The sequence below is a fragment of the Chrysochloris asiatica genome, unplaced genomic scaffold, assembly GCF_000296735.1.
Source record: "Chrysochloris asiatica unplaced genomic scaffold, ChrAsi1.0 scaffold00035, whole genome shotgun sequence".
Lineage (NCBI taxonomy): Eukaryota > Metazoa > Chordata > Mammalia > Afrosoricida > Chrysochloridae > Chrysochloris > Chrysochloris asiatica.
In genome coordinates this window covers 23,391,530-23,419,107 of record NW_006408553.1, presented here as the reverse complement: position 1 = coordinate 23,419,107, position 27,578 = coordinate 23,391,530, and the positions used below count along the sequence as shown (strand labels likewise).

The 27,578-nt window shown below is 39.4% G+C and overlaps 1 protein-coding gene across 3 annotated transcripts in view; it reads left to right on the top strand.

Annotated features, from left to right (window-relative positions):
• Positions 1–3,261: 3,261 nt before the first annotated feature.
• Positions 3,262–27,578, top strand: part of NRG1 (neuregulin 1) — a 274,308-nt gene continuing 249,991 nt past the window's right edge. For all 3 annotated transcript variants that reach the window (XM_006859977.1, XM_006859978.1, XM_006859979.1), the window contains exon 1: positions 3,262–3,361. In XM_006859977.1, the coding sequence (XP_006860039.1) occupies positions 3,262–3,361 (100 nt within the window). The remainder of the gene's footprint in view (positions 3,362–27,578) is intronic.

Genomic DNA, 27,578 nt, shown 5'->3' with positions numbered 1-27,578 from the left:
GTAATATATTAATAGGAAAATAATGTTTGGGGCTTTTTCTGACAATTTAATAGCAATTGACCATGAAATTATTTCGATAGATCCTGAAAACAGTTCCAGGATATGACTTTATATTCATCTGGGTTTTCTTCATCTGTTTTGAAAGTTCTTTAATTTAACTTTTATCATTGTAATTTTCTTCTGTATTTTCTTTATCTCATCAGGAAAAATAATTATTAAACGCTTGTTTATATCCATCTTCCTCTTTCATATCGGTTGATTCCCCTGTCTCTATGTTTTTCTACAGGACTCCTACTGCTACCAAGTAGCTGTCATGTTTTATTTTAAAGGTGCCTGCAATTCCAGTAATCTCTTCCATAGTAGTTATTCCTGATTAGTATTGAATAATTGTCAACTACCACTACTATGGTGGTGGTGGTAGTTATGTGCCATGGAGTCGGTTCCGACTCATAGCGACCCTGTACAGGGTTTCCAAGGCTGGAAATCTTTACGGGCGCAGAAAGCCTCTTCTTTCTCCCGCGGAACAGCTGGTAGTGTCGAATTGCTGACTTTGCGGGTCGCAGCCCGATTCGTAACCACCACGCTACCAGAGCTCCTTTCATAGGTTAACTCAAATGGAAAACTGTCATAACACTGTAAGGTCTTTCATTATCTTCACTGAAAGTTAGTATAATTGATGAGTTTTTGGTGAAGTAAAACATACAGATCCTAAACACAAATGATCAAACTGTAGTATTTTCACACACATGAGTTTTACTAAAATACATTTTTGTTTTACCTTTCTTAATTGTAAAAGAATTATACTATACTTGGTACCACGTAGTTACTTTACACTAAACTCTTAGATGGTTTCACTTGTTGAGATAGTGTCATTTCTGAAAGGCCTCTTCCCTGCATTTTTATGTTCCCTGCTTGCTGAGCAGTGGCCCCTCCTGGGAAAGCAGAGTTATTTCAGATGTTTTCAGACTTGATTTCACATAAGACTCTGGGGAATATTATAGTACTATTCAGATGTATTCATTATCTTTTCTATTATTTTGCTGTTTTTATTGCTCAGTGAAATTCACATTTGATGTTTGCTGGAAGGGTATCAGAAGATATTTAGATATCAAATAATTTAAGATGTATAATAATGGAAACTGCTAAGATAGCCTTTAAGCAGGAAACCTACCCAAACAGATTTGGTTCTTATTACAAAGCAAAATAAACAATAATAAGTATACTATCCTTCTTTTAAACGGCTTTTAAATGAACATATTTGTCCTCCCCTTTCCCACAAGTGCATAGAAAATAAGCTTCCTAGATTCTACTTTTATTCAAATTGGGGAAATTATAAAATACACAAAGAAGTGTTTAGTGTATCTGTTAGTTCAGACAGCAATAACATCCTAGAATGGATAATCAGGAGCCGGTAATTTTTAAAGTGTAAGAAGATTTCATATATAGTTTCTAATATCCCTTCCTGACCACAACACAAAAGGGTATCACTGTAAATTCACAGGCTAAGTAAGCCCCAACTATGGTTTAACTAACAATGTCAGAGTGTTTTCATGACAAGATGACAATTCTGGATTCCTTGATGCTATTCACTCTGGTCCTTAACTTTTGTTCTTTGCAGCAGGATGCCAACATATTCCCAATCACACTACTCTTTAGAATTCTCCACCAGAGGGAGGACAAGGGAAGAAATAATTTTAACTTGCTGTTGGGAAAAAACTTTGCATCAGAGACATTAATGAGGTAATGGCTTTTATGAATGTCTCCCCATTCTACTTCTCCCTAGTTGGTTTCTTACCTGGCAGAACTGAGTGATTACAAGGTAATTCTAGCGCTTAAATGGCGTTTTATTGGTTTCTACAGCGTTTTAACAGTTTTAAACAGCTGTTTTGTTAGTTTCCCTTGAAAATTAAGTTGTAGTGAGAGAAATAGTTTAGGCGCTGAAGATCATTTATTTATTTTAAGGAAACGCTGGAGATAAGAATCCTGACAGCCACGTTGTTAGTTAAATGCATGAAAGCAGGAATACAAATATATTCAAGGAAGGCGCTATAGGATAAGCACTGGACTGCTAACCTCAAGATTGGAGGTTCAAACCCACCAGCTGCTCCTCAGAGAACCGACTATGAGTAGAAATCAGGGCACTTTGCAACATCTATCAAGAGGTGTAATATGACCATCTTTAATCAGAACTGTTGTAGTCAAACTCCCTTTTACCCAGAGTTTACTTTTGCACTACATGAGAGTGAGTATTTGTTTTCTTGTCTTTTTTACTGAAAGGAAAAAAGCCTCCAAATTCTCTTGGGAATATAGTAAGCATTCTTCTCCCTTTCCAGGGTACCAGATTCTAAGGAGTCTTGACTTGGAGGAGCAGTTGTCAATTACAAATTTCCCCCCAATGTTTCTTCGCATTAAAGGGAACTGATCTGCCTCTAAGCGCTGCCAGGCTGTAGAGCACAACAAGGAGCAAAGGTGGTTGGTCCCTCAGTCTTTGAATCTCCCAGGCCGCTCCTTTCCTTTCCGCGGCCCCAGCGGCGGCGTCTCCACGCAGCTTCCAGCGCCCCCTATCGGAGGTTCCCTGAAGCCGCTCCGCTCGCCGCCGCCCCCCGCCCGGCCCGGCTCGGGGAGGGAAAGGGGCTGCACCCGGGAGCGCCTAGCCCAGGCTCCTCCCGGTGGCGTGTCCGCGCCTCGGGGTGGGGGTGTGGTGGGGGAGAGGGAGGGGGCGAGGCAAGAGGAGGGTGAGAAGGAGGCGCCAGCTTCCAACCTGCTGGCGGGAGGTGGGTGGCTGTGGGGCAATAGAAAAAGAGCCGGTTGAGGAGTTCTCCAAAACTTGTCGGAACTCCTAGCTCGCGCGGAAGGTAGGAGCGGAACAGCAGCTGCTGCCCGAGCTATAGGAGTGCGGGCGGGACGGTGAACGCCTCTCCCTCCTCGGGCTGCGAGGCCACAGGAGCCGACACCAACGAGAACCAACGCAGCGGGGACCGAGGACTTCCCGGGGCCACAGAAGCAGCCCCGAGAGCAAGAGCCACCGCAGGACGGAGTAACCGCCAGCGGCGGTCGGGACCGCACGCCGCGTCCTCGCCGATCTCCGCAGGAGAGAGGAGACATCTCCGCACGACAAGAACGCCGCAACCCGGTCGCTCACTCTTCCCCTCCAGGGATAAACTTTCCCCCAACCTAGTCTAAGCTCTCTCAAACCAAACTTCTGCTCGCGTGTCGCTTCGCTGTGAGCCGTCCGCATAGAGTGCGCACTTCTCTGACAAGATGCCCGAGCGCAAAGAAGGCAAAGGCAAGGGGAAAGGCAACAAGAAGGATCGCGGCTCGGGCAAGAGGCCCGAGCTCGCGGAGGGCGGTCCGAGCCCAGGTGAGTGCGCAGCGCGGCGCCGACTCCGTGCTCTTTCTTATTCGCTGCCATCGCTTCTGCTTCTCTTTCCCGCGACCTCCACGCGGGGCGCAGGGTTGTCCCTCACCTGGATGCGTAGTCCCACCCGACCGCCCGTGCCCTGTGCTCAGGTGGAGGGATAGTACTCCAGTTCCGGAACACGCTGCTCTCCCTGACCCGGCCTCTCACCAGCTAGTCCGCCGCTGAGCCCAAAGTGGGAGCTGGACCTGGAGTGCAGAAGCGGAGGCTGAGTGCGCTCGTCTCCCGACTTCTGGAGGGCTTTGCACGGGCCCCGTCTGCCCTCTAGCGAGAAAAACGGGAACAAACTGCCAGGAAGGAGAGCCAGGTCTCTGCTCTGTGTGCCAGGCTTCAAAGAATGGGTAGTCTAAAAGAGAAGACTTGTGGGCAGCTGCAAGTTAGTGTTTGAGCAGAGGAGAACACTATGTAGGCTCGCGAAGTGTGCGTGCTTTTACCCTGATTCATTCTTGCGATATTGGAACTCAGATCAGTTTACACGGATTCCTTGAAGTCAGAGAAGCCGATAAAATTGAGTCCAGTGCCAGGAATCAGGTCTGCACCAAATACATTCTACAAACTTTTGGCATAGCAGTTCTATTTATCTAACTCTCCTTGATAAATATAGTTAATTTGAGATACCAGAAAACAGAAGTTTATTTGAATTATTTAAGATATGTATAGAAAGAAATGGTAGTCGAGGCTCTTTAGAGGTACATCTAATAATTGATCATCAGAACGCTAACATGAATGACAGTTTTTCCTTAAGTTTGCATAATAAGGGCTGATGCTTTTAAACATAGTCTTGAACAGAGGTGGTGGTGGTGGTTACGTGTTGTTGAGTCAGTTCTAACTTATATTGACCCTGTACAGGGAGCAGGAATCCTCTGCTTTCTCTTGCAGAACAGCTGGTAGATTTGAACTACTGACATTGCAGTTAGCAACCCAAGTTAGCAGTCCAGGTCTCTTTTTGAGCAGAAGCGGCATCCTAAGTAAATACTTGTTTATGAGCGATTTGAATGGTGCTTGAGGACTTTTTTCTGCTTGTTCAATTCCCAGTTGTTCATCGATGAACTGCTTCAGGTCAGAGTGCATCCAAACACACACAATTTTAATGAAGTACGTCTGAAGAATTAATCAAATAGCCCTCTCTGATACTGTGGTTGAAGAAAATAGAAAGTATTTGACAGTTACTTGCAGGAAGAAACAAGCCAGATTTACCTTGTCCTTTTATTTGCATCATTGATAGCATTTCAGAACACAGGTTATTGGCAAAGCCTGGTTTTGAGCAGAAGAACTAAAAGTTACTGGCCACTGATCATTCTTGTGCACGCTTTTGTATGGAATACTGCTCATCAGTTTTATCTTGCCTTTCATGAGCCCTCAGGAAGAGGTTTAAATTTTTCTTTATTTTGACCCTGCTTTGGACATACACTTAGAGAATTTTATACAATTATGTGTGGGATAAGTAGCATGTTTACAATCCTCACTAAGTGACCTTTTTTTTTTTTTTTTTAACTGCCCTTCCCAAAGCCATTATAGAAAATTAAATAGACCTTAGACCTAACCCAGACTGTAAAGATGTTGTTGTTGTTGTTAAGTACCCGCCGACTAATAGCGACCCTGTATAGGGTTTCCGAGGAGCGGCTGGTGAGTTTGAACTGCCTACCTCGTGATTCAAACCGACTTTGCAGTCCACTGCTTATCCTATGGAATCACACCAGGGCTCCTAGGAGTTATTTTAGTTGGTGGTGGTGGTCACTGTTGTATTGATCGATGCCCTGTTTCTCAATTTTCTATCGTTTTCTGCCCTTAGTTTGATGAATTAAGGAGAGAGCAATTGTTTGAAGTGGTATCACTGCCATGTAGCATGTTTACATTTTATCAGGGCTTTATAGTGGCAATGTGAGGGGGCTTCAAAAAGTTCACGGAGATAAATTTCATTACTTTCAATTTTATTTGTCCATGAACTTTTTTAAGTCCCCCTTGTGCTCTGTCACAGACATATCAAACAAGCAGAAGATGTCATCTACAAGATTGGCAACTCTTTTGTGACTAGCCAGTGAGAGTGAGTGCTCTCTCTAAGAGCCCTGTTGGCACAGTAGGTAAACATTCAGATTCAAACTTACTACGTGAGCCATTGAAGAAAGATGTAGTCTGCTTCTGTGAAGATTTCAGCCTTGGAAACTATGGGATTGTTCTACTTTGTACTATAACGTTGGTACAAGCGATGGCAGCAGCTTCACAACCGTTGTTCTCTCTAAACCCGTTAGACTGACATCTTTAAATGATATTCCCTCCCCTATTCTTTTGAGAAAATTGAAATGACTTGGCTCTAAATTGGTTTTTAATGTATTTATCTCTTTTGGGGGAGGAACTTTTTACTCCCTCCAAGGTACATTGTACTTGTGAGACCATAGGTGAGTATTATTATTATTATTATAGATTTGATTTCAAAAGAATAGTCTTCTTGAAATTCTAACTCCAAACTCCTTGCCATTGAGATGATTTGACTCATAGCAACCCTGTCTGTATAGGGTTTCCAAGGCTGTAAATCGACTCCACAGCACATAACAACAACAACAAAATTGTTACAGGAGCAGACAGCCTCATCCTTCTACCACGGAGGGACTAGTGGGTGAGAACTGCCAACCTTGAGGTTAGCAGTCCAGTGTTCATTCTGTAATGCCACCAGAGTTTCTAGTTTTAGTTTAAGTCTCCCAGTTGCTGTGGAGTTCAGTCCAATTGCGAATGTGTTCCAGAGTAGAACTGTTCTCCGTAAGTTTTCAGTGGCTGGTTTTTTTGGAAGTACATCTTCAGGCTTTTCTTCCAAGTTGCCATCGGGTGGACTTGAACCACCAACTTTTGGTGAACAACTGATCATATTACCCTTTAGTACCACACAGGATCTCTTAAAGAAAAACACATGACATTAAACAGTATTGCTTTGGAATCAACGGTTCTTCTTCCTTGCCGTTTTCCTTAAAATGCAACTGCTAGCGAATTTTCCCTTTTCTTAGGAGTTTCCAAGAATAAGGAAAGGATAGCCACAATGGAGTCCTGGTGTGGCGCTCTAGGATAAGCACTGGACCACAAAATCAGTTTGAACCTCAAGGTTGGCAGCTCAATCTCACCAGCCACTTCTTGGGAATCCCTATACAGTGTCACTGTGAGTTGGAACTAACTGGTTGGCACTTACCAACAATAACAATTATGACTCAGGGTAGACACCTATATCTATTTCTCAGTCTTTTAGAACACTTTAGATTATTGTTGTTGTTGTGAAGTGCTGTCGAGTCATTTCCAACTCAGAGTGACCCTGTATAGGATTTCCAAGGAGCGGCTGGTGGGTTTGAACCTCTGACCATGCGGTTCAAACCGACCTTGCGGTTCAGTGCATTAAATCCTGCAGCGCCACACCAGGATTCCCTTCAGATTGTAGTCATCTTCAAAGGAACAATTTCTAGATGCTGTAGCTCTAGTATTGCACTTGCCATCCAGCCAAAATTATGATTTACAAAGATACCCAACTCTTTAATTGCTCCTGAATTAGTGTTTTCAGTCCCAATATTCAGCTAAAATGATGTGTCCTTGATGATACACAAGCAATAGCCAAGCCTCTTTTTGGATGTTATAACACTGCTTCATGAATGTCAAGGGAAATCTAACGTTGAAGGAATCTAGCCACTTAGCCCGTTGTGTGCTGTATTATATGTATAGGCATAAACACATCTGTTGAAGGGAAATTCTCAGAGGAAAAGGTTTCTTTAGCTTTCATATGACTGATATGTGATGCATGCATGGCTGTGTTTCACAGGGTTTGCATTTTTGTACAATTAACTGAAGATTGAATTGTCCATTATTGGGACTGCAGATGTTCACCAAAATTATCTTTCTCTAATAATGGCTCTAGTAGTTTTCAAGCCCTTGGGGTCATTGATTCTTCTGCTTTGCTAAAATTAATGACTGAAGCATAGTCCTGGACTTTGCATCATATATCCATGTACCCAGGGCCCAGTTATATATCCTGGGCTATCTACATGTGGGACCTCCCATGTTGTTGTTAAGTGCTGTCAAGTCAATTATGACCCATAGTGACCCTGTACAGAGTTTCCAAGGCTGTAAATCTTTACGGGAGCAGAAAGCCTCATCTTTCTCCTGCGGAACAGCTGGTAGTTTCAAACTGCTGACCTTAAGATTCGCAGCCTGATTCGTAACCACTACGCTACCAGAGCTCCTTGGACCTCCCGTATTCAGGCTCAATTCGTCTGGGCCACTTTTTCTTTTGAAGCCTGAATTACAAAAACAGAGCTACCACCTTCTTACCCATTTTATTTATTTTTTTGCCAATTGGCACTTGGATCTAAGATTCCTGTATAATTTTCTCTGGAAATTTATATTTGCTGATATCTTTATACTTCATTAAACACAACTTTGCAAAGGATTCTCTTTTTTTCTTTTTTTCACTCTTAAGAGACCTAGAACAAAATTCATGATCAAGCCTAATCCAGTTTTAGGATTATAGGGTTTTTCTTCACCCCAGACTGAAGGGCTGTTTACAAGTACAGGTAGTGGAAAAATTGAGAAACTTCGTATCCCAAATGAGTAGAAGCAAGCTATGTACTCTCTGGATGACATCACCCACCTGTTTTGTTAACTTAAGTGGCTCCACGGGCCCCTTGTTAGCATTCTTGGACACAAAGTGCCCTGTCACTAACAAGGTGGTGGTGTGCATGCACAAAACAAGAGGAATGTCCAGTTGTCAGTTTCAACCTGGTAACTTGTAACCAACCACTTACCTTATGTAATTATGAAAAACTTAGAAAAATTATTTACACAGTGAAATATGGCCTGTCTTGAAGATTTAAAATAGCTGGAAGAATGGGAGAAACTTGGTATATACTCTTCTCATATCTGCAAAATGATACCAACAGAAGAATGGGGAGGAAAAAAATATATACCGTATATTAGAAAATCTTGGAGCAGTATGTGAACACCTTGCTACCTGCCAGTCACTGTGAACTTTTATATTATTAATAGGGATGTTGTTTTATTGTTGTTGTTGTTGTTAAGTGTTGTCGAGTATGTTCTGACTCATTCTAACCTTGTATAGGGTTTCCAAAGAGCAGCAAGTGGGTTTGAACCACTGGCTTTGTTGTTAGCAGTCCAGTGCCTATTCTACAGTGCCGCACCAGGACTCCATTTATAAGGATTGTTGTTGTTGTTAAGTGCCATCATGTTATATAGGAGGGATGGGGAACGTCTGGCCCCTGGGCCATATTAGGCAAGCGAAATCATTTGGTCTGGCCCTGCCAAGGCAACCACAGCTCTAGCCCCATCACATTGTTGTTGCTAAGTGCTGTCAAGTTGGTTCCGACTCAGCGACCCTGTATAGGGCTTCCGAGGAGCAGCTGGTGAGTTCGAATTGCCAACCTTGAAGTTCAAACTAACCTTGCGGTCCAGTTCATTATCCTGCAGTTTCTCACCAGAGCTCACATTTGCTGTTGTTGTTATTAAGTGTTGTCAAGTCACTTCTGACCCACAGTGACCCTGTATTGGGTTTCCGAGAAGTGGCTGGCCAGCTTGAACCACTGACCTTTCGGTTCATACTGACTTTGTAGTCCAGTACATTAACCCGAAGGGCCACACCAGGACTACTTGTTGGTACTTCTGGTGTGGCTCTGGACTTAGAACCACAGGGTCAGTGGTTTGGTGTTTCAAATCCACCAGGTACTCCTACTCTGGGTCACTGCGAGTCCAAACCGACTGGATGGCACTTAACAGCAACAACTATATATTGAATTCTTTTCGTGTTATAGACATTAAAAAGATGCTTTGTCTACTGTATCTCTTGTCCTTTAGAAAGCATGACAATGCTTCACTATTAGGCAGTAGTGGTATGGCTCTGAAGGATAAGCACTGGACTGCTAACTGCAAATCCACCAGCTGGTTCTTGGAAATCATATACAGTATTACAATGAGTCAAAACATCCCTGACGACACCTAACAACAACAATAAAAATGACATCCATATCAATAAATATGAAAGTTCTCAATGCCTGGTGGGTAGTCAGGTGTTCACCCACTGCTCTAATAATTTCTGATGAAAGTGTATATTTTTCCTCCCCATTCTTCTGTCAGTATCATTTTGTAGGTAATATGGAACATTTGTATCCCATTATGCTAACAGGGCTCCTTAACCACAATGTTAGTGTTGCTACTATATATTATATCACATATAATCTTCTATATTATATAGTAGTTTGAAAAAGCACAGTTGCTATTGAGTCAACTCCAACTCATCAAGACTCCATATGCGTCAGAATAGAACTGTGCTCTCTAAAGTTTTCAATGTCTGATTTTTCCTAAGTAGATTGCCAAGCTTTTTTTTCAAAGCACCTCTGGGCAGACTTGAACCTTCAGCCTTTTGGTTAGTAGCCAAACTTGTTAACCTTTTGTACTGAGATTGTTATAAGAATTCAACAAGATAATCTGTGAACTGCAATCTGAACATTCACTGGCCAGCATGTAGCAAATACCCAAAAATGTTAGCTCTTTTTATTAAACAACTTAAGAAATGAATTGCCTGTGTATTTGCAAAGATATTTAATGTAATTTTTTAAAAATGACCTTTTATGGTAAGAAAAAGCATATCCAAAGCTGCCCTTAGATTAGAGTGTGTATAAATATTAATATATACTACCTGTAAATATAAAGAAAAGTATATGTGTGTGTGTCAAATTCCATAAATGCATATATGTGTTATGAAAACAGTGCTGAACTCAGTCTAAATATTGAAAGTAGTGTGAGGCACAACATAATTTTATCTTGGGCAGAAAAATGTTGAGGTTTGCAAGCTACAAGAAAATTTTGAAACATGATTCCTTCTCTGGCAACACTTTAGACCTGATGCTGAAACCTCATTGTATTATATAGAATGTGTGATCTTAGATTTTTAAAACTAGAATAAATTGCAGTAATTGAAAAAAAAAGTGTTTATTAACACGTCCTTTTTAACTTTGTTTTAAAGCATAAAAGTATATTCCAGTGAACTTTGTAGATTTGAGTGCAGGTGTTTCTAAGTATAAAAGAATATAATGAATAGACTAAATAGACACTTCTCATTAGATTTTTCCATTCCTTACGTCACTAGAATTCTATAGGCAGTGTGTCTAAATTTCTGAAAGAGAAATAGTTTCTTACCAAATAAGTGCTTTGTTAGCATTCCTAAAATAATAAGTTAAATTTGACTTTAAGAGTGCTGGCAGTTTATCATAATCCATTATGATTGAAGAAAACAAGAAGAAGATAAATGGACTTCTAATGATTTAGTTAATTCCAAATCTCTCACCTTGACAATTAGAAAAAATAATTCAGATAGCATTAGGTTAAAACTTGATTTATTCCAGCCAGAGGAAAAGTATCTATTAAATATGCAATTAAGGTTCATAAGATAAAATATTCCTAAAGGAATGAGTGGTACTTTGTATTCCTCCTAATTCAGGGCCTAACTGTGTGTGTTGAGCCTGGCATGAGCTTTAGTATATTTAAAAAAAAAAAAGGTGCTACCAAGATACCAATAGATGTCAGTGTTTGTTGCTTTAGAAAAAGTGAGGTGTTAGAAAAAAGGAAACAGGCAGCGTCATGTATTTTCAGTTGGAATAAGCATAAAGCTGGCTCCTTTAAAAAGTTTGAGAATTCATAATATATACTCTCTAATCTTGTTTATATTTACATTTTGTTAATGAAAATACCACATTTTACCATTTTCCTGTTATAAATATTAAAAGATGCCTCTATAAAGAATTCAGAATGTGGATCTAAGGTGTGTGAATCGGTGTTTTGTTTGTTTTAATGTAACAAATTATTTGAGACAGTCATACCAGGGGTTTCTTTTGCATTTTTAAACTATATAAAGTTGAAACTATTAATCAGCCATGTTCGTTATGTCATCTGATTATGGTTAGTGAATTGTTTTATTATTTTAGCCCAACTCAAAAGAGTGTGTGACATTCTACCCTTGGCCAGACTGCAGATGGTCAAAATTTCTTCTTGTTCTTTCCCCACGGTTCCCTTTTCTGTGACCTCCAGAGGGCGCTCTAAGAGCATCACACTGCTGTTCCCCAAAGACTGATACATTTTTCCTTTCAATTTTGAGAAATTTTGGGGCAAGAATTGGGTCCTGATACTACCAAAGTTAGCTGCTTCAACTGAAGTTTGTGTTGCAGTTAGACAAAAGAGCCAGAATTCCTTGTTAAATTCTTAATTATATTTTCTGAAGCATCATTCTGATAATGTACTTGTTAGCCCGCAAAAGGTTGTCTGTTAGATTAATTTAATAGTACCACTCTGAAAAGGAGCTCTGGTAGCGTAGTGGTTACGAATCAGGCTGCAAACCGCAAAGTCAGTAGTTCGAAACTACCAGCTGATCCACGGGAGAAAGATGAGGCTTTCTGCTCCTGTAAAGATTTATAGCCTCGGAAACCCTGTACAGGGTCCTATGAGTCGGAACCGACTCCATGGCACTTAACAACAACAACAACTCTAAAACCAAAGAACAAAGCACCTTATAAATTCCTTCTCACCACTGTTTAGGAGTCCCTGGGTGGTAGATATGGTTAAGTGCTTTGGTTAGCAGCTTGAATTCACTCAGAGGTGCCTTGAAAGACAGAAATGGTGATCTACTTCCAAAAGGCCACAGCCTTGAAAACCTTATGGAGCACAGTTTTACTTTGCATACTCACCATGAGTTGGAGTCAGCTAGATGGCCAATGGTTTGGGATTTGTTTGGCTTAGCCCACCTTTACCACGACTCCCTTCCAATAAGTACAAATTTCTGTATTTGAAAGCCACTCCCTTGTGGTATTTCTGTTCTAGAAGCTCTAGCTAATAAGAGCATCAATTCAGTGTTTGAACCCATGTGCACTTTACCTGAAAAGTGTTGTCGTGTTCACTTTACCTGCAAAATCACTTTGCAGGTAAAGTGAACAAGACAACACTTGAAAAAAAAAAATCACTGTGGCATTGGAGAATGATAAGGAGAGTATCAAATTTGAACCAAAGATCTTTACTAACAAGGTTACTTTCATTTCTTTAAGTCATGCTATTTCTTTAGCCTCTGGCTACAATGTTTTAAGAATCCTGCCATTGATTTAATACACATTTAAAAAACAGGTTTGAAGAACGATTTCTTTTATATCCTGGGCTATTATTTGTCCCTGTTATTATCCCTTAGCCCCTGTGATTTTCAGTTTTACTTGCTCATGATTTACTTCCCTCTACACTTGTCATCTTTATCACAAGATACTCCATTTTATGCCCCCTTCCCTGTGGAAAAGTGCAATATTGTTCACATTATTACTTGTCCCAGGAAAGGTATTATTGATGGGTCTAGCCTTTGACTGCTCTGCCAAGGGGTTCCAAACCTTTCATTTCACAGCTTCAATAGGCAGGCAGTTGTTGAGTGTTATTTTCAATAATCTGAGAGTCAGAGAATGCTTTATTAGGTTGAACCATATGAAATTGTCAGTTTTTAGGTCACAGTTGGGTATTGTCAATTTCATAGAATTCAAGGAGCCCTAGTAACACACTGGCTAAGCATTTAGCTGCTAACCGAAAGGTCAGTGGTTGAAACCCACCAACCACTCCACAGGAGAAAGATGTGACACTCTGCTCCTGTAAAGATTTGAAAGCTCTATGGGGACAATTCTCTGACCTGTGAGGTTACCGTGAGTTGGAACTGACAATGTTGGTTTTCCCCCACAAATGTTTGATACAACATTTAGACTTTCTTTACTAATTTGACTGTAGTTATGTTTTATATTTTAAGCAATATTGTAATGGTGACAAAATATTCTGATAAATTCTGTTAACTAAATGGGCTTAAAATACTATATATATATATATATATAAAAGAATTGGGGATAGAGAATATTTGAAGCAGTGACATTTTTTGCAATACTCCAATATCTTAGGTACAATCATGTGATAGCCATATAAGAAGAATTCCGGATAAAGTTGCAGTGCCAGGACAATTAGCCTTTTCCTTTGGAAAGAAAAGTAGTAAATTCTTCTACAAAATATTGCTTTTATTTTTCTTTGACCTGTTAACAAACTGTTATCACACATTGTATTAACCACCACATTTCTGTATAGTGATTATACATTTGTGAGTAGGAAAGATGAGAGATTGGCTAATAATCCTGGCTTTATAGTCCTGGTGTGGCACTCTAGGATAAGAACTGGACTGTTAACATCAAGGTTCAAACCCACCAGTTGCTTCATGTACTTCCAATACTGGGTTGCTATGAGTCGTAACCGATGCAATGGCACTTAACACCACAAACACGTAGGAAAAATATCTTTATTCAGCTTCATGATACCCATCAACCCACTTTTTATATTCTTATCTAAGTATGAGTTTTATTGTCAAGTGAAAATGAGCTGGCCAATATACTTTATGGTGGTGGTGGTTTTGTGTTATGGAGTCATTTCCAACTGATAGAGACCCTACCCTGTACAGGGTTTCTGAGGCTGCAAATCTTTCTCCTATAGAGAGTTGCCAGTAGATTCAAACGGCTGACCTGTGGTTAGGGCCCTGCTTGTAATCCACTATGCTACCAGAGCTCCTTATATTACTTTAGAAATATTGTTAAATTTTTAGATAATGCTACTATTATTAAGTGGGGCGATGCATGTTTTTGTCATTTATAACTCCTCTGATTATAATTTGAAGTCAATATTTTAGAACCTTAAATGGCACTGGTAAAGGTTATGATAGTCTCATCAGCTACCTTTTTGTTGTTGTTAGGTGCCATCAAGTTGGTACTGACTCCTAGCAACCTTATGCACAGCAGAATGAAACACTGCCTGATCCTGGGCCAACCTCACTACTGTTGCCATGCTTGAGTCCATCAATGCTGCCACTTGGCCAATCCATCTCGCTGGGGGTCTTCCTCTTTTTCTCTGACCCTCCACCTTACCAAACATGGTATTCTTCTCCAGTGACTGGTCCCTCCTGACAATGTGTCTGAAGTATGAGAGATGAAGTTTGGCCATCTTGGCCTCCAAGGAGCACTCTGGCTGCACTTCTTCCTAAATAGATCTATTGGTTCTTTTGGCAGCCCATGGCACTTTCAATATTCTCCTCCAACACCATAACTCAAAGGCATCAATTCTTCTATGGTCTTCCTTATTCACTGTCCAGCTTTCACATGCATATCAGGTCATTGAGAATACCATGGTATTTTAGTAAATCTAAAACCAAACCTTAAATGGAAGAGCCTAATTTTCAGTTTGGATTGATTTTTTTTTTTTTTTTTAAGAATAATTAGATTTTCTACATATGGTGAAATCATATTTTGAATACAAAAGATATGTATTTAGTATTCAAAATGTTACTGTTAAATACTAAATGTAGGACTCCAAATCTGAATTCTAAATAAGGACTCCAAAATTCAAAGTTGAAATATGCACATTTTATTATTTAAAAATATACATTTAAGCTCTACATAAAAGAATCTGAGTATTGATAATGCATAGGAAAAAATTCTTTATTAAAGCCCTAAGATTTTAAAACTAAGTTGTTGTTTTTTGTTTTTTTTCTTAACTATAAAGGCATTCTGGGAGTGGAGTGTTTATAAGTCAGGATGCTAATCTCAAGGTCAGCCGTTTGAATCTACTAGCTACTCTCCAGGAGAAAGATGAAGCTTTCTGCTTCACCTTCAGCAGTTCAAAACCACTAGTCATATCATGGGAGAAAGATGAGACTTTCTGCAACCATAAAGATTTACAGTCTAGGAAACTACGATGAGTCCAAACCGACTTCACAGCATACCACCACCACTACCACCATACAGAGTATTATTTAAGAGTTTAAATTTATTACAGTAATAGAAACCCATACTTAATATGAGCTGATAGGATTGTATACCTTGATAACAAGAAAAAATCAAAGTTAAAAAAAAAAAAGTCAACAGATATTTAAAAGCAGATTAATGTTCATGATAAAAGAACTGTCTTTTGTGTATATATACACACACACACATATATACATATATTTCTTTAGTATTTTAAAATGTGTTATTTTGTGAATTGAATGGTCTTTCTAAAGTCTGCTTAAGTCTGTGAAGACTTAGAAAGATTTCTGCTTGTTACTGGTGATGTTTCAGTTTTTTATTAGATTTAAATGTTAATACAGCCTAAGAATTTTTGAGCATGTTCTCATCTAATGGTATGTCCTTACTATGTGTGAGGGATGGCTTCAAAAACTTTGTGAAAAAATTGCATTAAGAGAGAAAAAAAGAAAAAGAGAATGGAATTTTTTTCACATTTTTTTTGAAGTCCTCTTGTGTGTCTGCATCCATGTTGTTTAACTTTTAAACCCCTAGAAGTTAATTTTACATACAGGGTCTTGTAAACCGAGGCTCATTGTAATTATCTGCAAAACCAGTGTTTGTTCATTTCAAATACCTTTTTAGACAGCATAAGAGATGATTATACACATGGATCTCACCAGATGGAATACATAGAAATCAAATTGACTACATCTGCAGAAAGAGATGATGGAAAAGCTCCATGTCATCAGTGAAAACAAGGCCAGGGCAGATTGTGGAACAGACCATCAATTGCTCATATGCAAATTCAGACTGAAGCTGAAGAAAATGAAAACAAGTCCATGAGAACCAAAATATGACCTTGAATATATCACATCTGAATTTAGAGATCATTTGAAGAACAGGTTTGATACAGTAAACACTAAAGACCGAATACCAGAAGAGTTGTGGGATGACATCAAGAACATCACACAGGAATAAAGTAAAAAGTCATTAAGAAGACAAGAAAGAATGAAAAGACAAAAATGGATGTCAGAAGAGACACTGAAACTTGCTCTCCAGCGTAGAGATGATAAAGCAAATGGAAGAAATAGGGAGGTACAAGAGCTGAACAGAAAATTTCAAAGGTCAGCTCGAGAAGAGAAAGTCAAATATTATAATGAAATCTGCAAAGATATGGAGTCAGAAAACCAAAAGGGAAAACACGCTCAGCATTTCTCAAGCTCGGGAAAACTGAAGGAAAAAATGCAAGTCTCAACTTTCGTTATTGAAGGACTCTCTGGGCAAATGATTGAATGATGCAGAAAGCATCAAGAGAAGATGGAAGGAAAACACAAGAGTCACTGTACCAAAAGGAAATGGTTAATGTTCAACCATTTCAAGAGGTAGCATGTGATCAAGAGCCAATGATACTGAAGGAAGAAGTCCAAGGAATTGGCAAAGAACAAGGCACCAGGAATTGATGATTGAAATCTTTCAAGAAAGTGAGGTGGCACTGGAGGCACTCACTCATCTCTGCCAAGAAATTTGTAAGACAACTATCTGGCCAACTAATTGGAAGAGATCCATATTTGTGCCCATTCCAAAGAGAGGTGACCCAATGGAATGCGGAAATCATTGGATAATGTGATTCATATCCCATGTGAGTAAAGTTTTACTAAAGGTAATACAGGAATAGCTGCAAGCATGCATTGACAGAGAACTTCGAGAGATTCAAGCCGGATTCAGAAGAGGATGTGGAACGAGGGATATCATTGCTGATGTCCAATGGATCTTGGCTGAAAGCAGAGAATACAGAAAGATGTTTACCTGTGCTTTATTGACTATGCAAAGGCTTTCGATTGTGTGGATCATGACAAGCTATGGACAACATTGCGAAGTATGAGTATTCCTGAACACTTAATTGTGCTCGTGAGAAAGCTGTACATGGACCAAGAGGCACTTATTCAAATAGAACATGGGAACACTGAAAGGTTTAAAATTAAGAAAGGTGTGTGACAAGGTTGCATTCTTTCACCATACTTATTTAACTTGTATGCTGAGCAAATAATCCAAGAAGCTGGAATCTATGAAGAAAAACATGGCATCATTAACAACCTGCAATATGCAGATGATACAATCTTGCTTGCTGACCACTGGACCAATAAACAACATTCTCATCAACAGAGAAAAGATTGAAGTTGTCAAGGACTTCGTTCTTCTTGGATCAGCTATCAACACTCATGGAAGCAGCAGTCAAGAAATCAGAGGATATATTGCATTCGGCAAATCTGCTGCACAAGACCTTTTTAAAGTGTTGAAGAGCAAAGATATCAGTTTGAGGACTAAGGTGTGCCTGACCCAAGCCATGGTATTTTCAATAACCTCATATGCAGGCGAAAGCTGGACAGTGAATAAGGAAAACTATAGAAGAATTGATGCTTTTGAGTTATGGTGTTGGAGGAGAATATTGAAAGTGTCATGAGCTGCCAAAAGAACAAACAGATCTGTGTTGGAAGAAGTACAGCCATAGTGTTCCTTGGAGGCAAGGATGGCCAAACTTCGTCCCTCATACTTTGGACATATTGACAGGAGGGAACAGTTGCTGGAGAAGGATATCATGTTTGGTAATGTTGTCTCTGACAATGGCTATACTCCGCCACCGGCACAGAGAGATTAAACCTGATTAGGGTGATGGGAAATTAGAAAAAAAGGAAGACATAAGACACAAAATGAAATAAGTAAAGTTGACACCAGGTGGGACACAGCACTCTGATGGAGATACTGTGACACAGACCTAGATTAAGCATGTTTATTATATACACACATATTATATACAATTATATATCAAAGAAGGGGGTTAGGGTCAGGGGAAAGGGTACAAAAACATCTGGTGTTCTAGATGCATGCAGTAAGCGGGACTTTATCAGAAAAATGTAATTGCTAAGGAAACAGAGATAGGGCAGCTAGATGGTTTTAAGCTGAAGGCCATGACTGTGTACAAGGAAAGACTTTGCAAATTCCTTGCTCCCTGAGGCAGGCTTTGCAAGTTCCTCAGGGGCAGCCTGACCTAGGAGCACCCCGATTTTCTAGACCACAGCTGTTTTAGTTGCAGTCCTTCAGTTAAACTGCCCCCAAGTCTGAGACCTTTGGTTTAGTTGCTCCCAACAGGTAAGGTGGAGGGTCAGAGAGAAAGAGGAAGACCCCTAGTGAGAAGGATTGGCAATATGGCTGCATCAGTGGGCTCAAGAGTGACAACAATTGTGAGGTTGACCCAGGACTGGGAAGTGCTGCTTTCTATTGTGCATAGAGTTGCTATGAGTCGGTACGGACGCGATGGCACCTAACAACAACAACAACATATATATATGGGCTCCTGATGTGGCACTGTGAATTAATGCATCAGGCTGCAAAGCCATTTGAACTGCATGCAAGGTCGGCGTTCAAGCTCACCAGCTAATCCTTGGAAACCCTGTACAGGGTCGCTATGGGTCAAAACTGACTCAACTGTACTTAACAACAACTATATATAAAAACATGATTTGACATCTATTTTGTATCTTTGGATTGTTGGCAAGAGTTGGGTACCAAATGTACAAGGAGGCTTTGAAAAGTTTGTGGAAAAATGGAATTAAAAGATAATGAAACTTTTCCATGAACATTTTGAAGGCCCCTTGTATAATACATTCATCAAAAGATAAAGTGGGCATTGTTAACATGAGATTTGGCTTGAGCATTTGACTTATGTTTAAACTCATGTTTAGAGAATGGAACAGCACTAGCAGTGGTGTTTTAACTAATTGGTAAAACAATGTACTATGTACACTGATATTTTCCTGTCTGTCTGTCTGTCTTTAAGTCTTTAAAAAGTAAGTGCCGATTATCTCTTTAGATGTAACTTTCTCATTTTTTATCTCCTTTGCTTTGAGATAATGTGTCATTACTTTGTACTCTATATAGTACCTATACATATCTATATATCTTGTATATAGACGCTTACAGAATAGATAAATAATAATCAGTTTTCTCTATACAATTAATCACTTTTATTTCCTGAGGTGCAAGGATAGATATCTATAGTTTATGCATTGATTTGATGTGACATATACTGTGTGGTGGGGTAAGGTTGTAAGGTAATTAATAACTTGAGAAAATTTTGCATTTGTATAAGAAATGGACATTTTTTCTGTATATACGAGTATATATTAAACTTGAGTTCATATTTTTTAGTATTTTGTCTCTTCTCTGTCATCAACAGAATGAAATATAAATGCTGTGTCAGCACTGTGGGTTAATGCGCTGGACTGCATAGTCAGTTTGAACCTCAAGGTCGGCAGTTCAAGCTCATCAGCTGCTCCTAGGAAACCTATACAGGGTTACTATGGGTTGGAATTGACTCGGCGGCACTTAACAACAACAACAACAGTTGGTGTTAAGCACCAAATTTCATGATTTAAAATTACATTATTCCCTTTACATTTCATTGTTCAAGATTTGAAATATTCCATTTACATACTTAAGTTTGTTTTTTAACTAAATTTTAAAAAGGATCCTATCTTGAAACTTATGCTATGGTACATGTTTACAAATAGTTATTATAATAGCAGTAATATTGAATATTGCTATTTATTTCTGGGAAAATACTGAAGGCTGGTATACTGTTTCCCAAAGGATTATATTAGATACAGAAAATAGGTTTTGATTATAATTTGTTTTAGTGAGGTCACCTTGCCGTAGACTTGGATTCTCCCTTGGGGGAGCTGCTCATGCATTATCCATTTTGGGGAAGAGTTTTATACTTAACAGGAATTATGGAAATGAGTTGATGGTTTTGTCAAGAGAAAACCAGTTGTTTGAATACAGAGTTGAATGGAAAATGAAATACATGATTTTCCATATATTAAATGGAGTAGAAATGTAGGACTTCTGTCTTGAGGGAATTTGTTCCCCTTCTTGTTGATTATATTGTATTTTCTCAATTGTCCTTAACCTGACAGAATGAGAAATGTTGATAGTAATAAGTATTTAGTATATTATGATATTTGGAAAGCAGCAGTAGAATTTTAAATGTTGTGTACAAATTTACATCCCATCAGAAAAGACCAAAATCCACTTTAGAAAGGCAGAAGAAACGAGTCATTATTTTTCACCAGGAATTAACTGAAAGCTAAGGTAGAATCACTGTTAGTTGGAATCAACTCAAAAGTAGTGGGTTTGGTTGGTTATAGGGGGAAATGTATTCCCTTAGACTTCTGCAGATTTGTTGTTCTTTCAGTTTGAATCAACTCAAGACTTCTTTACAAAGGAGCCTCTGAATTGGACCATGGTTTGGAGTAATTGTCATCAGTTATAATTTGTTATTGAAGATAGAATAATCCATTAAACATTAGATTTTCACAGAACTTGAAAATCTCAGTCAAAGCCTCATATTTGAATTTGGTCAATATGTCATCTAAAACCAAACTAAACTGAGTGCCACTGAGTTGATGATGACTTACAGTGGCCCTATCGGATTGAGGAGAGTGCTCCATAGGGTCTCTAAGGCTGTCATCTTTAGTACAGAAGCAGACGGCCACAGTTTTGTCCCATGAGGTGTCTGATGTGTTTGAATCATTGACCATTCATAGTGGCCATTCAAAGTGGTTCATTGTTCCCTTTACTCTCCACTGAAGGTCAGCATATTTCATTCTACCTCCCAAACTAGTAATGAAAAGGCAAGATGCAACTATCGTGTTGAGTTACCCTGAGCATGCTGATATGGGAGCGAAACTCCTTATAGCCAAAGGGGGGTTCTGAGTAGCACAAAAGGTTTGCACTCTTCTAATGTGTCAGACTGCAAAGCCATTTGAACTGCAAGGTTGGTGGTTCAAGCACACCAGCTGCTCCTTGGAAACCCTATAAAGGGTCTCTATGGGTCAGAATTGACTTGACGGCACTTAACAACAACAAGTGTCTACTGGCCTAAAGTTTGGCAGTTCACACCCACATGAAGTACTGTGGAAGTATGGCCTGATGACTCGTACATACTTCTGGAAATGTCAGTTTAAGACAACTTCCAAGCACCTACAACTTCTGACATCTTAGGAGTCTATGAGAGGTAGTGGCTCTATTTGTCATGGTAAATATGATTTCATTAAGTTAAAACTGTCCTTGATGCAGATGCTCCTAATGGGATTGTTTCTGTGAAACTCATCAACAGGTAGATGGCACAGCTCCTGGATAATGTTCTTGAGCAAGATAAGTTACAGCTGTATCAAGAGAACAAATGGTACATCCCCAAATAGCCTTATTATTCTTATGTCACTACACCTGTAGAAATAACTATTTGGAAGAGTCATGGTGTTTTATTAGCATTAGTATGTCAACTCAAAATAAAGTCCCTACCCGGAACATATAAGAATTTAGTTTTTGATTATGAATGTAACAGTTTGTTGTTGAAAACTCCCTTAACAACCCAAGTGAATAATGGACATCCTTAGAATTGTCATGATTCCTGGCTTATCTGTACCTAAAGCTGCTTCTTTAAGTAATGACTGACAGTAAAATGGAGCCTCTGAGGGGTGCAAATGATTGCCACACTCAGCTACTGACCAAAAGGTTACAGTTTCAAGTCAACCCAGAGGTGCCTAGGAAAGAAAGCCTGGTGATCTACTTCTGAAAACTCAGCCTCTGAAAAGCTGATGCCGCCTGGTTCTACTCTGGTGCACATGGATCACCATATGTCGGAATTGTCATCAGGGGAACTCTTTTTTTAAAAAATGGTTTCATGGAAAAACTTATGCTATTTCTTGTCACTCTAGGAAGAAATGGAAAGTGATTACAGATTGATACACATCCTCAAGGCACTAAGGTCTAAATTTATACACTGCCTGAATATGTGGTTGTATGCTTTTTATGAGCAGAGATTTTCTGCTTGATTAGGTGAAAATATTAATTATACTTAAAACTGACTAGAACTCATTTCCAAGCAGTCAGATAGGTTTACTTTTGTGATTTTTTTTTTTCATTGTAGTATTATTTCAGGAGCTGATATAACTACTGGGTACTTAAGCTGTAAATGCATCAGCAATTAAGTGCAAGTATATAGGTAACTTTCTACTATACTGCTACTTTATTTTTATAACACAAAAATACATATTTTGAACATTCTATTTGTCTGAGTCCCTCTTTTCAATTTTTGTTTCTAGGAAAGAGGTAAAGACAATCTCAATTAATTTTGAAAATTTTATTTTGCCACTAATATATTTTAATTTTTAGAAAAAAGTCCTTGTCCTCCACCTGGAGAATGTCTAATTGAATAGTCATATATACACATTTTAGCATTTCATGGTCCTTCCCTGTAAACTCCACAAGATATGTCTCTGTTGTTCATTGTCATATAACCAGGACCAACACAGTGCTGGGAACATACACTGGTTTCCATCACATCAATTCTGACCTACGCAACCTTATGTGTGTCAGAATAGAACTGTGCTCCATATGGTGTTTCTTTGCATATTTGTCTGTCTGTCTGCATTACACTTGCAGACAGTCTGTGGGTCAAACTTTCAGGAAGCCCTAAGAGTGCTTGAAATGAGACACATATACTCGCTGGTATCAACCATTCTACAGGTGCTAGCTTATCTGTGATTGAGCCAGATACATGAGACACTGCAACAGTATTAGCAAAGTGAGCCATTATTATAAATTACAGTGAGCAAATGGTAAATAATAACAACAGATTCCCAAAGGGGAAACACTTAACCGTTCTCCAAATTACCCATGCCCATTCTAATGTCACCATGGTTTAGGTCAGGTGCCATGTTCATGTCACTGCTGCCTCTGGCTACCATTACACTACTGAAACTTCTGTTCTTCTGCTGGACCTAAATGACCCTTGTCTGACCTGTGGAAAGACCACTACACAGAATCTCCTGAGCCTCTGTTTCTCAGCCTTGCTGATGTCTCCTGCCCTGCTACCTGGACCTGTGTGACTCTCTTGCTGTTGTATAACCTATGTCATGCTGCCCTGTGAAGGAGGGGGACGGAGTGGGACATTGTGCAGCCTCTACATGGGATGCATTCAGGTCTTTGTCCTGCGTGAACAAGTGTTATGGCTCTTTTAGCTCCTCCACAAGCCTCTGGCCCGAAGGCACTCAGCTCTGACTCCATGAGCTAGCAAGTCTGCTGCTGCTGTCTCTCTGTCTCATGCCATCTTCAGTGTTATCTCTTTTCTGGGTCTAGGAGGTTCCCAGTACAGGGACCCCAAGATGTGCTGCACTGCAGACTCTTCTTGATAGCAGTGAGATCCCTGAATCTCTGTGGGATTGGCCCTTACATAAGCCTACTCTTTGTCAATTTCAAGGCATAGTCCTCCCAACAGGATGGTGAATTGACCAATCCCCTCCATAGACCATAAGTCACTCAATTTGCATAGTCCCTGCCAGTCATTTTGTGAGATTTTTAAGACCTTAGCTAGAAAGATAATTTTCAATGTTTGACTTTTTGGGGAAGTAGATTACCAGGCTTTCTGAGGCACTTCTATGTGGGTTTGAATCTTAAATCTCTTAATTAGCAGCTGAGTGTATAATGTTTTTACCACCTAGAGACATAGTAGCTCTTAACATTTATTTCAAGGACTGAATGAGTGACTATTGTTAATTTGTTAAAAGCATAAAGTGAGAATTTATGGGTAACAGTAGTTACTATGTTACTGTCAGTTAAGAATGTGTGAGTGCAAATCACCAGTATCAGTGATACCTAGAATTCTCCCTAAATTGATAGTCTTATTATTTCCCTGGTTTAAATTTGCACAATTTATCTTGAAGCTCATTGTTGTTGTTGTTGTTATTAGCCATGGAGTCAGTTCTGACTCATAGCGACCCTGTACAGGGTTTCTGAGGCTGTAAATCTTTATGGAAGCAGAATGCTCCATTGGGCTCCATTATTCATTATTCACTAATGAATCAGAAGTAGAGGTTTTATCAATTCATAATTGTTGATCATTATGAATTATTTTTGTTTTATTCTTAATACAATAATGCAGTTAATAAATGAATTAAACTGATGGATTTTAAGGAGTTAATATTTGTAAATTACTAGGTTATTGCTTGGAAGAATTTGCTATATAAGTATGTTGTTGTTGTTGTTGTTGTTAAGTGATATCAAGTCGTTTTCAACACATAGCGGCCCTGTATAGAGTTTCCCAGGAGCAGCTGGTGGATTTGAACTGATGCCCTTGTGGTTTGTAGTCTAGTGCTGACCCTACAGTGCCACACCAGAAGTCCTACATAAGTATACAGTGGTGGTGGTGGTTATGTGTCGTGGAGTTGGTTCTGACTGATAGCGACCCTGTACAGGGTTTCTGAGGCTGTAAATCTTTAGGGAAGCAGAAAGCCTCATCTTTCTCCCATGGAACAACTGGTAGTTTTGAAACACTGACCTTGAAGTTAGCAGCCCGACTTATAGCCACTACATCACCAGAGGTCCATATATGTATACAACTACTGTAATGATGAGGATGATCTTAAACAATACTAGCATTACTTACAAAGTAAAGTCATGCATGTGACTACATTAATACTGAGGAAAATCATAGAATTGAGAGTTGAAAAGGTTATCTTAGTGATCGTGTACTCTTGAAATGAGAAAAACAACAAAGTCACAGAGCATGGGTTGTATCACTAACCCTAAACCTCCAGGTTTTAGAGTAGGATTTTAAATTATTATAATGCTACATGTCCATATCCCACATTGGTACTGCATATGAACTCAACTTCCTTTTTATATGTTTTGGGTGTTATTTTTCCCTCAGTGGCACACATGGTTTGCATTGCACTGCTAACCCAAAGGTGGGTTGTTTGAACCCACCCAACAGTCCTGTGGAGAAAACGGCAAGGTAATATCCTTCTATTAAGATTATAGCCAAGAAAGCGTACCTTATAAGGTAGTTCTAGGAGTTCTACTCGGTAACTCATGGGGTTTCTATGAGTGACAGTTGACACGAAGGCAGAAGGTTTGGTTTAGGTAAGAGTGATGCATTTTGGTGCCACTCTATGACAGCTTGGGAAACTTCATCAATGATACGATTTTTATTTACTTTAAGAGGTTGTAGTAAATTTAAATCAGCCAACCTTTGTATTACTCATCCTATGCTGTAGTGCCATCATATCTAAGTAGATTCAGTAAATGTTAACTGACAAGGTGACCAGTAAAGTAAGTAGTCCTAATGTTGCAACATGGAAGAGAAGGGTTGTGTGTGTCTGTGTGTGTGTGTGTGTGTGTGTGAGAGAGAGAATTCATGTATGATACAGCAGTGAGAGATGTCAGTGTTCTGAAGCTTTGCTAGCACCAAAACCTAAATGGGATTCTCTTTATAGACATGATAGATACACAAAACAGAAATGTGCACACATGTGCTAGACAGCTGTTCTGAGACCACCAAATGACCCACTCACCACTGTAAGCCACCCACTAGCCTTTGATTGTTGTGACATGTCATCACTAACAATCTGAATTATCTTTGACCCAAAGACACTGAGGTCAAAGGTCTCCTAGCCTATTATTAAATTTCAAGGGCGCTAGGTCAATTTCCATTAAGGGATTTATCTATATTTGTTTATTTAGTGGATTTTTTGAGGACTAGGAGGAATGACAAAGGCACTTATTTTTTTCCCCCTTATAGGATAGCTGTATAGTCTAGGCTTTGACTAGCATCCTAAAAGAAAGGAAGTCTCAAGATGCAACGCATTTTTGGTTTTGTTTGGACCTACATGAATGTTCTAAAGGTTACTGGGAACAGTCATAAAATTTGAGTTTCACAGATGGATGACAGTATAGGTCGTAGCATTTTCCTGGAGGAAAATGCAGATCCTTTGAGGGGTGGTAGAAACTCATAAAGTTTGCTGATTCATATTTAACTGGCCCATTTAACAAGGGACTTAAATAATAGCTAGAAAGGGACTGATGAGTTCATTTGGAGCCCATTCAGGGAGCTGGGAGGACAGACAACTTCTGATTTGCAGCCAGTCACAGATTAAAAGGCTCTTTGGGGTTCTAATCTGGAATGCTGAGGGTTTGGAGACTTCAGGCCCATTGCAGGGAGGGCAGGAGGGAGAAAACTAGGCTTCAGTTACTTATATTCACAAATGTATGTATATTGTATATGTATGTATAGGTGTATGTTGTTGTTTGTTGTTGATGAGTTGAATCTACCTCATAGTTACCCAGTGTGTGTACAGTACAACTACTCCAGAGGATTTTCAAGGGTGTGACCTTTCAGAAACAAATCTGGTCTGTCTTCAAAGCTGCCTTTGTATGGGTTTGAACTATCAAATTTTCAGCTAGTACATAGTTAAGTGCTTAACAGTTTTTGCTACCCATGGACTCAGTATGAATGTATATATACAAGTTGCCATCAAGCTGATTCACACCCATGGGGACATCATGTGTACCAGAGTAGAACTAAGTTCCATAGAGAATTTCAGTGATGACATTTTTTGAAGGTAAATCATCAGGCCTTCCTTCTAAGGCATCTCTGAATGGACTTGAATCCCAACCCTTTGGTTAACATATTAATGTTTTGTACTACTGATATATAGTGTATGTAATTGTGCTCATGACGAATCTGTACATGAGTCAAGAGGCAGTTGTTCAAACAGAGCATGGGAACACTGAATGGTGTAAAATTAAGAAAGGTGTGCGGCAAGGTTGCGTTCTTTCACCACACTTATTTAACTTGTATGCTGAGCAAATAATCCAAGAAGCTGGGTTATTTAAAGAAAAATGGGGCATCAGGATTGGAGGAAGACTCATTAAAAACTTGCAATATGCAGATGATATGACCTTGCTTGCTGAAAGTGAAGGAAACTTAAAATATTTAGTGATGAAGATCAAAGAGCACAGCCTTTGGTATGGATTGCATCTCAATGTCAAGAAAACAAAATCCTCACCACTGGACCAATAAACAACATTCTTATCAATGGAGAAAAGATTGAAGTTGTCAAGGACTTCATTCTTCTTGGATCTGCTATCAACGCTCATGGAAGCAGCAGTCAAGAAATCAAACAACATATTGCATTAGGCAAATCTGCTGCACAAGACCTTTTTAAAGTATTGACGAGCAAAGATAACAGCTTGAGGACTAAGGTGCGCCTGACCCAAGTCATGGTATTTTCAGTAACCTCATATATATGTTAAAGCGGGGCAGCGAATAAGGAAGATAGTAGAAGAATCAGTGCTTTTGAGTTATGTTGTTGGAGGAGAATATTGAAAGTGCCATGAGTTGTCAAAAGAACAAACAGATCTGTGTTGGAAAAAGTACAGCCAGAGTACACCTTGGTGGCCCAGTTGGCCAAACTTTGTCTCTCATACATTGGACATATTGTCAGGAG